The 11,347-nt window shown below is 36.5% G+C and overlaps 3 protein-coding genes across 3 annotated transcripts; 1 reads left to right on the top strand and 2 right to left on the bottom strand.

The window, feature by feature from the left end:
• Positions 1–3: 3 nt before the first annotated feature.
• Positions 4–1,927, bottom strand: LOC145222685 (tRNA (guanine(27)-N(2))-dimethyltransferase-like). The gene has a single exon (XM_080088866.1). The coding sequence runs from the start codon at positions 1,502–1,504 to the stop codon at positions 188–190; it is 1,317 nt and encodes a 438-aa protein (XP_079944992.1). The 5' UTR covers positions 1,505–1,927; the 3' UTR covers positions 4–187.
• Positions 1,928–2,567: 640 nt separating this feature from the next.
• On the bottom strand, positions 2,568–3,419 carry LOC145222686 (proteasome activator complex subunit 3-like). The gene is made up of 3 exons (XM_080088867.1): positions 3,117–3,419; positions 2,893–3,039; positions 2,568–2,806 (listed from the first exon to the last, which is right to left on the bottom strand). Exons 1-3 carry the CDS (start codon positions 3,417–3,419, stop codon positions 2,606–2,608), a joined length of 651 nt encoding a protein of 216 aa, XP_079944993.1. The 3' UTR covers positions 2,568–2,605.
• Positions 3,420–4,227: 808 nt separating this feature from the next.
• On the top strand, positions 4,228–10,658 carry LOC145222683 (interleukin-1 receptor-associated kinase 4-like). Its single transcript, XM_080088861.1, has 10 exons — positions 4,228–4,552; positions 4,930–5,014; positions 5,123–5,516; positions 5,797–5,915; positions 6,205–6,326; positions 6,869–6,985; positions 7,555–7,665; positions 7,809–8,001; positions 9,042–9,266; positions 10,035–10,658. Exons 1-10 carry the CDS (start codon positions 4,362–4,364, stop codon positions 10,083–10,085), a joined length of 1,608 nt encoding a protein of 535 aa, XP_079944987.1. The 5' UTR covers positions 4,228–4,361; the 3' UTR covers positions 10,086–10,658.
• Positions 10,659–11,347: the final 689 nt, after the last annotated feature.

Genomic DNA, 11,347 nt, shown 5'->3' with positions numbered 1-11,347 from the left:
ACCTGCATGGTGGAAAACACACGAAATTATCTTCTGTCAAAACTTTTTGTTAGCACATAAAAATAGTCAATTTAGTAGCACCTACAATAATTTCTTAAGGTATATAAGTTTTAAATTTTCTCAAAAAAAAGGAAATCTGAAAAACTTTACGTTTTTATTAAAGGCTAACAGCAATTATTATGTTTGGCTACGTTGTCTTTGATATTTCTTCCCACATTTGTTTTAGAAGATCATTAAACTGTTGCAAAGATGCTGATGTCCTAACACACCGAGGACCAAAATGGGTTTTGCTTGCTCTATGTCCAAGTTTGCGCAGTCTTTCAACCACTGCTGACAGCTTGGGTGGATTACCACCTTTTACACTATGATGCTGGAAGTCAAAATAAAACAATGGTGCTGGCTGTATATCATCCAACTTAATCACAATACTTTCTTCATCAGATTTTGCCTTTTTCTCAGGAGGACCATCCTGGTTCGATGTAGACGTCTCTGGCAACTTCAGCAACGCATTTTCTGCTAGTTCCGATTTGCAGCACACACTCTCTATCAAAAGCAGTTGAAATATTTTTGTAAGACTCTCTGACATTTTGAAGTCTATTGCCTGATCCAATAGCTTCTGTATAAAAGTGGGATTAAAAATGCTACCTGACCACATGGGCCCAAGTTGCGTAAGAGCTGAAGTATTATTGTCCCCACACCCACACAATGGTGTTTGTTCATTTAATGGTAATGTCTGAGAACAATCTTCATTAAATGCACATGCTTGACAGTTAAGACAATGAGACAGTGGTTGCACAAGTGGGAGACAAGGTTCAACATGTTTTGCACCCCTTAAAACATGGAACACAACAGTTACACTGTATTCTGTTACAGTACACATTTCTATAGTCACCCCTTTGCCCCATCTTCCAGCAGCTCTTAGTACATTGGCTGCAATCACTCTAACTGCCATCTCTCCCCAATATTCACTCTTTAAAAACTTTGCCCCATAAAGTCTTAATGCAGTATCTGGTGATTTGTTGTTGAGTATTGCAATGTCCGTACTTGTTACACAAAGTAGTCCTTCGTGGTTAATAGAACGCAGGGCAGCATCAAGATAGGTTACTGTAGATCCTATTGCCTCAATGTAAATAAATTTGAATTTTCTGCTGTGCATAAGAACATGTGGATCCTCTGCAACTATTTCCATCTGATGGACATCTTCATTCTGACCGCAGATATCATTTTGCAACTCCTTTGCCACGTTGGATGTTACTTTAATGTCCTTATTGATATGTTTAACCCATTGCAATCCTGGTAATGCAAATGCATTTATGGCATCCAAAACAGAAATTGGTCCAGCGGTTTTATCTGAAAGCAGTTTTACACAGCAAAGTGCTATTGCTCTGCTTGTGCTTAACTCAACAATCTTTGAAACTCGTTTTGAGGTCAGTGCAGCTTCAATGGGTCCTTCAGTTTGATAGGAAACACCATGTTCAAGTACATTACCATTTATGCAGCTCATACTGTTTAGTATTTACCCTGTAAAACCATTGTTTGCTCTTTACACATCACTTTATAGAAACATCGTTCAATTATTGCAAAGGGTTTTATGCACAGCAAAAAACACATAAAAAACATGTCAACAAATCAACTGTATTTTGTAACTAATTTGGAAAACTATTATCAATATGACCTCATTACAGCTTTTAACTAAGTGTAACAAAAATAATGTTGAAATAAAATACCAAACCATTTCCTTAACTTACAATATTTAGTTTTGTAAAATATATTTAAAAAGGTGTTTAAAACTGTAAAGCATAACTATATTTTGAGAATTTGAATATTTGGCTCAAGCCAAACAAAAAAAAGTGAATTAAACTACTTGTATAGATAGATAATATGGAATATGCACTTTAGGTGTTACAAAACAGTCTGACAATTTCATCTTTTAGACCAAGCTTCTGGTGTGTATGTCTTTTGTGTAAAAGCGTGAATGTTTTCCATTTCCTTGCTCAGAGCAGTGTTCACCATTCGTTGTTGTTGCAAACGTGATTTTCCAACGAACTTCGATGACACAATAATTGCGTTAAAACTTGTCCCGCACATACTCGGCGATATATCTTCGACTTCAACGTGCTCTGCTTCTAGCTCTTTAGTCAGTTTATTCTTTAGATCATCTGCAGTGAACGTCATGTTTTTTTGCTGTGAGTTGTTAAAAACTAAACCAAAGTTTTAACTTTTATACAAACAAGTTTTGGAATTATCTGGTATGTATATTTTTTACTTTTTTCCGATCACAACAAATAGACCACGTGGGTTACCATTTACGCATGACTGATTTATCATGGAGATGGTTTCGTATGCTTCTATTTCAGAGCTAATTTGCTCAACACCTCGAAGAGATGAATAGATTAAAATAAACTCTATTATCAATTGTTTAAGAGCTTCTCTTTCTGTTTATTAGTTTTTATTTCTCTTGAACGTTCTTGTAAATTTAAAAAAACTAAACTTAAACTTGACTTTTTTTCTGAAAAAGCTTTTGTCGTATAATTTGTGCATGTTGCTAAAAAAGTAGTTCCATAGGGTATCATTTTGCATAAAGGAGTATATTGTGGCAATAACGTCAGTATAAAGTTGAAAAATCATTGCTTTTGGGTTTCTTGATCTTCTCCAAGTTTTTTATAACAAGATCGTGTATGGACGAGTACGAATTTCTGATTTGTGTCAAAATCATTCTTAAGTTGACAAACTGACGTTCGTCCATTTCTAAAAGAGACCTTTCGTAGTCCTTAACTTCGGGATGTTTTAGAATTCTGGATGCAATCTATCAAATAAAACAAAAAAAAACTTTATTACTTAGATGGCCGTGCCAATGAAAATGTTACAGATGAACTGCGTTTTCATTCAAACCTTTGCTCGGCTCGCGAAATAGGTGAAAATTTCGCCAAGAAAAGAAGTAGCCTCACATTCAACGGATCTAATTTCTGCAACTGCCTCTTCTTGTACGGAAACGCCAAAATTATTCCCGTCTTCTATTTGAGGCAAGAGCAAAGTGACCTAAAGTTTAAAAATGTATTTTTTTTGACGATTTCAAAAAAGTAATAGTAATGATAATGCCGAATTTTTAATTTTACCCAAAGTCTAAGGACACTACAGGATTGTATCAATGATGTCACTTCCTCTCGAATTACTTCGATTGAGTTCATTATTTCTTCATTTATTGCTACGCTGGTTTCGTTTTCTGTTGGTTTTCCGTCCCGTTTTTGAGTTTTGATACACTGCTTGCAACATTCGCGCACTTTAGGCAAATTAATCAGATCGAAAGTCGGGTTTTTTAAGAGTTTGTCCAAGTTTTCTACTTTTTCCGGAAAAACTCGCTCCACCAAATCTTCCGCTTCAGTTGACATAGAATTTTTAAAATCGCCAATGAAATCCATTTCTTAGTCACTCCGAATTAAGATCTTTTGGCAAACTTCTTTCAAAATTATTGATAAAATATAATTTTATTGATTTCACGGTCTGGTGGAAATTGATTATGACGTCACTAGTATCTTTGTTACGCAAAATTTGGAATTCCCCGAATGTGAGTTTGTGTAACAAGTTGGGAATTTCCGTTTTGTTGTGATTTTCCTTTTTTTCTTACCTGTATGCTTCCGTATGGAAAGTTTCTCTTGGTCACAATCGTCAACACCCGAAAAGTTTCCAAACTTCTGTTGTGTTATGGTTTGTTGTAGGTTAAAAGATGAAAGATTTAATTATGTATTTGTTGGGGACTGAGAAATGGGGACCACCTCAAGCGTTTTTAATGAGTAACGTTGTGTCAAAATAGACCATTTATTACCGGTATGGGTTGCTGTAAGGTTTGATTGAGTTGTAGCATTTGTAAATGAGAAATTTGGTGTGTCTAATCTAAATTGACAATAAAAAGAGATAAGGAAAAAAATGTAAGGACTATGAGAAATCATTTATTTAGATTGTTTTTTTTTTGCAAAATATAGCTTGTGTTTAAATGTACTATTTTGGGTCTGTTAGTAAAGGTTTAGGCAGTGGTGGGATTCAAATATTTTTTATCACAAAAGCCATATTTTTCAGCCGGTTTTGTTACAAAAAGTCCTTTGACAGTAACCATTAATGCTAACCGGTTCACTGATCTCATAAAATTTCGTGAGGCGGTTCTATAGAACTGGTGTGAACGGACTGAATCCCACCACTGGTTATAGGGTATGTTTTAAGCAGAATTTACTTTTGTTATTTGTTTGTTTATAGATAGTGAAAAAATTTCGTGTGACTAAAAGCATGGGTTCAACTCATTCATTTTGCTGTATTTGAGCTTTCGGGACAAAAATAAACACTTACTTCCAAAGACAAAAAGCTGCAAGATGATGTTGTCTAGACAACCAAATCAGATAACACCACAGACATATATTCGTAAACTGCCATATTCCATCATGAGAAGCATTGCATCAGCCTTGGACTTGCCAGGTACGGCCACTAACTGGAAAGACTTTGCCCAAAAAATTCCAAGAGGAATTGGAATTGCTGAGTCAAAGTACACTGCACATCAAATGAGGTTTGTTTTGTTGTTTTTCCTTGTTTGTCACCTGATGCAGAGCTTGCTTGTACATTCAAGTTATGTGTTTTTATTCAGACTTGGTCACATGTTTTAGTTTTTGAAAAAGCAGCTTGTTTCACTACTCTGTCTAACTTAAGGGTTGGTTAAGTTAAAGTTGGGGACACTTTTCTGTAAAATAATCAAGACTATATGTATAGTTTGAGTTAAGTTTATTTCGCCGGGCAAAATCGCAGCAGCACAGTGGCGCTAAAATTTTCAGCAAGCCGAAAATAGCCATTCTACGTTAAGATGTTAAACAGCGCGACAAAGTTGAGGGCACAATTGGTGGATACATTTTAGCGCTGCAGCTAAACCGTTCCATTTTTTATGTTTAGAGTGTTTGAAGCAATTTTAAATAAAGGCAACAGCCCAACCCTTGCTATTATGGATGACTGGTCAACTTCAAATGCAACTGTTCAAGTAAGTTTATTGTTACTTTTACAACAGAAAGATCTGTAAATGATACAGTATAATCTTGGTATAAAATAAACATAATATATGTTGTTTCTCATATGCTTTATCATACAGGATCTTTTGGATGTACTGCATTCTCTTGAGCTCTACAGTCTGATCCAAATGCTTGAAGGAGTGATTCAGAGACCCCCTGATTACCAAACAATTGTTGGACAACCCTCCCATATGCCATCCACTGCGCAATCTATAAACAGACCCAGCATGTACCCTATACAAGCACAGCCTTATTACTCACAGTTTAGACCTGCTTCTATGTCTAACTTACAAACGCCGTCGTATATGGCCCAGCCATCATATCAACGTCCAATTGAAGCTCAATCCTTTTCAATATCTCCAATGCCTCCATCAATACCAGAGCGCAGGCCTGTGTACCAAAGACAGCCAACGGAACATGAATCTTTGCCTGTGCTGTCATTACCTATTGAGAATTTGCAGTTGGATGGAAGTGGTATGTCGTTATGGATTGCTTGAAAAAATATCTTTGAAAGCACACATTTTCATTTTTCATCTTTAAAGAAAGTGTGTAGTTGTGGTATTTGTGGGTCCCCTTCCCTGACAAACAGCAATGGTCGGTACTGAGTACTCGGATTCCGGCTTATCTCGGCCCATCCCTAGAAATAGTAAAAACCCTTTGATTGTGCATTGTATTTTATGTTCACTACTTTCAGCAAGCTCAATATCAATCATTTTAACCAAATCCTGAATTATTATGTTTTTTTTCTTTTTAGCAACTTCCTACCCATATAGCAAACTATGCGAATTAACTTCAAATTTCAGTGATGACTTGAAACTGGGTGAAGGTGCATTTGGTTCAGTTTTTAAAGGAAAACTAAGTTGTCCAGCCCAGGTGTGTACATAAAGAAAAGAGATCATGCTAAAATTTTACTTTTTGATAACTTAAAGAACCAAAACATTTTTGTGTGGACGGTTGTGCAAAATAAAATGTAGTCTTAAAAAGTTAAAGATCAACTATATTAGGCTCAAAAAATTAGAGGACACAAATGGTAACATTTACAGTGTTAACAATTGTAAACAAATACTACAAATGTGATATCAAGCTACTACAAAAAATTATTTGAATTTTTTATTTTTTTGTAAATGTGTTAAACTTATGTGTGTGTTTTTATGTGCTCCAGACAAAGGGAGGAAAATGCACTGAGACAACAGAGGTTGCAATAAAGCGATTAAAACTTGACACACCAGAATTTGCTCAAGCTATTTTGGAACAGTTTAAGAAAGAAGTTCATCTTATATCTGAGTAAGTGAACAATCTTCCAGCAAGCAATGTTTACTTGACACACTGTTAAAGTATAAAAGCACCTCCGTTGGATGATAATAAATAAATTTTCACTAAATACTTTAATGCGGTCCGGTAAACTTTCAAAACAAATTTTGCAGACCGGTGGACTTTTCAAATAATCCCAAAATGCAATCACTACAAAAATATGTAATTAAAAAAAATATGAAAAAATAAATTTAATAAGAAGTTTGCTTCTGTCTGGTTGATATCATACGTGTTAAACGCGGTTCTAATGAAGTTTCTGGTGAAGTAGAGCGTTGACTTCCACACGATTTCTCAACCTTCAACATCTTGCATTTTGCAATTGAGATATAAAATTGTAATATATTTGGCGGACCGGCAGGAAAGTTGACGGGGACCGGCGGTTGGGAACCACTGCTTTAATCTGAAATATATTAAGATTTTTTCACAGTTATCTCATTAGTTTATGTGGCCTTGCTTGTAGTACATATGTTGTTTGTAGAAAATAACCTTGTAAAATGAGTTCTTATTAATTTTAGTCTTCAACATGACAACATCCTTCCACTGATGGGATATTCTTGTGATGGGCCAGAACTATGTTTAGTTTACGAATTCATGTACAACGATTCTCTCAGTTCTAACTTGGATGCTTGCAGGTTAAAAACTACTTTACTTGTTAATGCCTAAGGAAAATATTGTAAGTTCAGTAGCTGAGAATTTGAGAATATGTATGTATATCACCAAAGGCATTGTTAGACAACTAAAGAAAGGTGATTTTGATTATTTCTGCTCTCTTTTGTAGGAGCATCTAATAGCAGGGACCTATTAATCCATTTGAATAGTCAGTGTTCCTTAATTCAAATACCAAAACTGACATGAGTATGTGAATGGATTTGGTGCATCCACACCTGCACAATGACGAACAAAAAATTACTCTTTTTGCTTGAAATTTTAATTGAGCCTGCAAACAGTTATGCTGGGTCAAAAAATAACTCAAAACTTTGGTCCCATTTAAAGCAGTTGCCCAATACTGGAGACTGGGTGGATGGCATTCAATTAAAGACCACACACTTAAATAATCCTACTTCTTAAATTGCTTCAATACTAAGACCTTCTGGCCCCCTTTTTTTTCTTCTTGATGTTCTAACCACATGCCTTACCCTAGTAACAAAAGTTATTGTTTATACCCTTTCCAATTGGAAGTACTTATATTGTGTGTTTTTAGGAATGGGATGAAAATACTGACAGTGTCGCAGCGATTAGAGATTGGACGCGGCAGTGCAGCTGGAATTGCTTACATGCATGACAAAGTTGTTATCCACCGTGATATCAAAAGGTACAAATTATTAAATATTTTATCACAAGCTTTTGATTTGGCTATTTTGGCTATGGTGGCATTAGCACCGAGCCGTTATTTTCCTCACTAAACTTATGAAGATCCGTGTATAGTGTTACAAAACTGTTCAAATTCTTTGTTAGTTCCAACATTTTATTGGACTCGAACATGCAGCCTCGAATCAGCGACTTTGGTCTCATCCGATCTACAAGTAATACACAGACGAGTCGTACAAGCACCAACACCGCTCATCCAATAGGCACTTGGGTTTATATGTCACCTGAAGCTTGCAAAGGCACCGTCTCCTACGCTATGGACGTGTACAGTTTCGGAGTGGTAAGTGTAACGTACAATTGATAAAATAAATACATGTGTTCTAGCCAAGTACCTTCCCGTCTTCTGTTTTCGATGCAAGAGGTTAGACGTCAGATGAACCTGATGGGTTGGACTAAATTAAATACTGCTTAAAAAACAGATGTCATAACGGGATTGCAATAAAAAGAGGCAGCTCTACAATTGAATTATTGTGAAATAACGCATTCTGCATGTGCCCGCCCACCTAGGATATAAATGAAACAAATATGTTTTGAGATGCTTGTACTATACGAGTAGAAATGACATTGTTTTCGAGCTGAGCCAGAACCGGAGTACTCCGTAGGCTACCAGGCATCGTTGTTTTAGAATTAGATGCTCTGTGCTAGGCCGAGCAGTTGCACAAACTGACCCGAGCATTAAAGTTATATGTTCATGCCCTGCTAATATACGAAGCTAATGTTTTGAAAGGGTATCCAAAAACAAAATTGACCATTTTCTTAAATGCGTTATTAGATAGGGAAACGCGTACTTCTAGGTTCTAGGGTGTATACAGCTTATTACACCGCTGGTGGACAAAACTAGCGCGGAATAAGAAATGTATGTGACATCACAGTGCACCGAGCGTGCTCGGCCGGGCACCGAGCATTAACTTAAGATGCTCGGTGATCAACCAAACAGAACATTTGCTGTTTTAGCTCATCCCTACATAAAAAACGGTATACAAAATAGAAACCTTTGAACACAAATTTTGAGTGAAATATAGTTACGACATAACCGTATTTAAAACGCGTCTGCCAACAAACAAGATAAACTGTATTTGAAACTTCTTGTAACGCGTTGCAAACAAAGGGAATATATCTGTTCTTTCGTTTACTTTTTATTGCATACGCCCTCTAAGATTTTTATCCTAAAATCTCCCTTTGTGACTTTAATTTAAACACCCTTGGTTAAGTAATACTGTTGTGGACGAATTTGTTTTTTAATTAAACCACCTCTCTTTATTTTTTAATTAAACCACCTCTCTTTAAAAAACTTTTGAACCAAATATTTACACTTTACAGGTTTTACTTGAACTGCTTACGGGGGAAGCTGTAGTGGATGAAAGTCGCAATCCTTCACATCTTACAATGTATGTTGAAGAAAGTGTGGAGAACGACGAAAGGGCGATCGAGTCATTCTTCGATCAGCACGCGGGGATTTGGAAGCCTGGTGTCGGCGAACAGCTGTATGAACTTTCGAACGAATGCCTCGAGTACAAAAGGACGAAACGACCCATAATGAAAAAGGTTTGTTTGTGTGAGCAACACAGATCCATAGAAGCAATTGATTAAAAAATGGCATGAATTTGTCTGTAAGAAAGATAAATAAAGACTTCGGTTAATCCGGACCCGTTTGGACCAAAGAATTGTCCGGATTGGGCGAAGATCCGGATTAACCGAGGTTTACTACACGTGACTTGATATAGTTATACCTTTTACCAGACCTAGAAGGACAACAAACAGAATTATGATCGGAAAAAAGTTTTTCCTGTCAAGTTATCTGATTTATATGTTACTGTAATTATTCGGTATTTCGGTTTCATTAACAACAGTTCACGTTTTTGGCCTTAAGAGTCCTTTTTATAGCCCACTGTTACGGACCGCGGTGTAAATTTAGTTTGGCGTTGTTGTATGGCGAGGTGGTGAAACGTTTAGTTTTTCGTACTGATCCAGAAATTAAGCTCAAAACGATTTTGTAATGGGAATTGTGTTTTGCGTAAACCGTTACTGAGGCTTGATTCTAATCGCTGCTGTATTGTTGACTAATGATGTGTGCCGGAACATTTGACGAATTAAGTCCTCTGCTTGGGAAAGAAAACATCAGAAAATGGGAAGTTCAATCATTCAACTTCATAACAGAATTCATTATGTTGTTGCCAAACAGCAAAAAGAACAAACAACTGACAGAAATCAAGATATATGAGGCAGAAAGACGGTCAACCTGTTCAAAGAAAAACGATGAAAAAACAAATATTATTTTTAAGCGTTAAAATAATCGTTGTTGTTTGTTTGCAGGTTCTTGCCAGACTGGAAGAGCTATGCGCTATGGTACAATTGCCAGCATGAGATTGTAGGACTTGGTGGTCTTCATAGTATGAAGCATAGCCGTTGGGTGGCGCTACCGAGAAGACACGGAACTATAGAATTCAAAACGCCAGGCATACACACAGTGATTAAAAATTGACAATAGTCACATAACCCAAAATCAACTCCATGGTATTTGCCAAAATAATATGTTTTGTAAGTTGATAGTAGAGGACATAGTCTGCGGCGTTCTTTTAATCATGGTACACATTGTTGTAGGTCTATTCTTGACACTTCTGGACAAAATATTTTATCTATTACCTAATACAGTATCGTTGCACTTTTTGTGAACTTTCTTTACTATTTTTTTTGCTTTTTAATAAGTCTGTGTTGCGCTGTCTGTAAATTGTTTCAAAACTGCCTTGGTTTATTGAAACCTAAATACACAATTGTCATTGCAAAACTCACAAATCGTAATTTCAAAACATCTTGTTGTTGCCCATAAACGCTTTAGGCTGCGTTTGTTCTTCGGTAAAAGCCGTAAATTTTTGGAAAACATTTTTTCTCTGTTTTTTATTATTAAATGCGAAAAATAAATACACATAAATCACAAAATCGCTTTCAAGATCCTTGAGAAACGGAAAGTTCGTCTTGTGTCTCCGTAAATGTCGTCTCTGTTTGGCTTCTTGAATCTCCAGATCTGCCAGAAAGTTGTTGCCTTGCTTCATCATTTGATGCTCCAACACCAGTTGTTCTGCAATCTGCTACCACTGCAGATAGCCTTGTTACGTCACCTCCACGTATTACAGGGCAAACACAGCAGTCTGTGACGCAACAGTGCTTTACAGAATTCCTACTGAATTGACTTCTGTGTTCGTGTTTTAAACTACTTTCAGTCTCCGTGGTACAATGGCAGCTACTGCACTTCGTATTTATCACACTGCTGCGCTTATGTTCAGTTTCGCGACGATGGCTTCTTGAACGTGAGTAAGCAAAGTTGGAGGTATGTGGACAGGATGTTGTACAGCAATCTTTGCAGCCTCCTGGATTTTGTTGTTTGTTTGGACGAGTTATCGGTATAATTTTCATTGTAGGCGGCTGTTGCTCTATGTAGAGCTGGTCCCCGGCGCCTTGTACTCTTGCAACGTAATAGCCTACAAATGGTCAACATTGATGTTTAAATAGTTTACACGAAACGTTTTGTTTGCACATAACAAAGAAGATTACAAAATCAGTTCTAAATATATGTGCGTTAACGGGTTTATAAGCGGGCGTTGGACCATCGTAAAAGTCAGTGGTTCTCA

Source organism: Phallusia mammillata, chromosome 4, assembly GCF_965637545.1.
Source record: "Phallusia mammillata chromosome 4, kaPhaMamm4.hap1.1, whole genome shotgun sequence".
Lineage (NCBI taxonomy): Eukaryota > Metazoa > Chordata > Ascidiacea > Phlebobranchia > Ascidiidae > Phallusia > Phallusia mammillata.
This window is presented reverse-complemented; position numbering and strand designations above follow the sequence as displayed.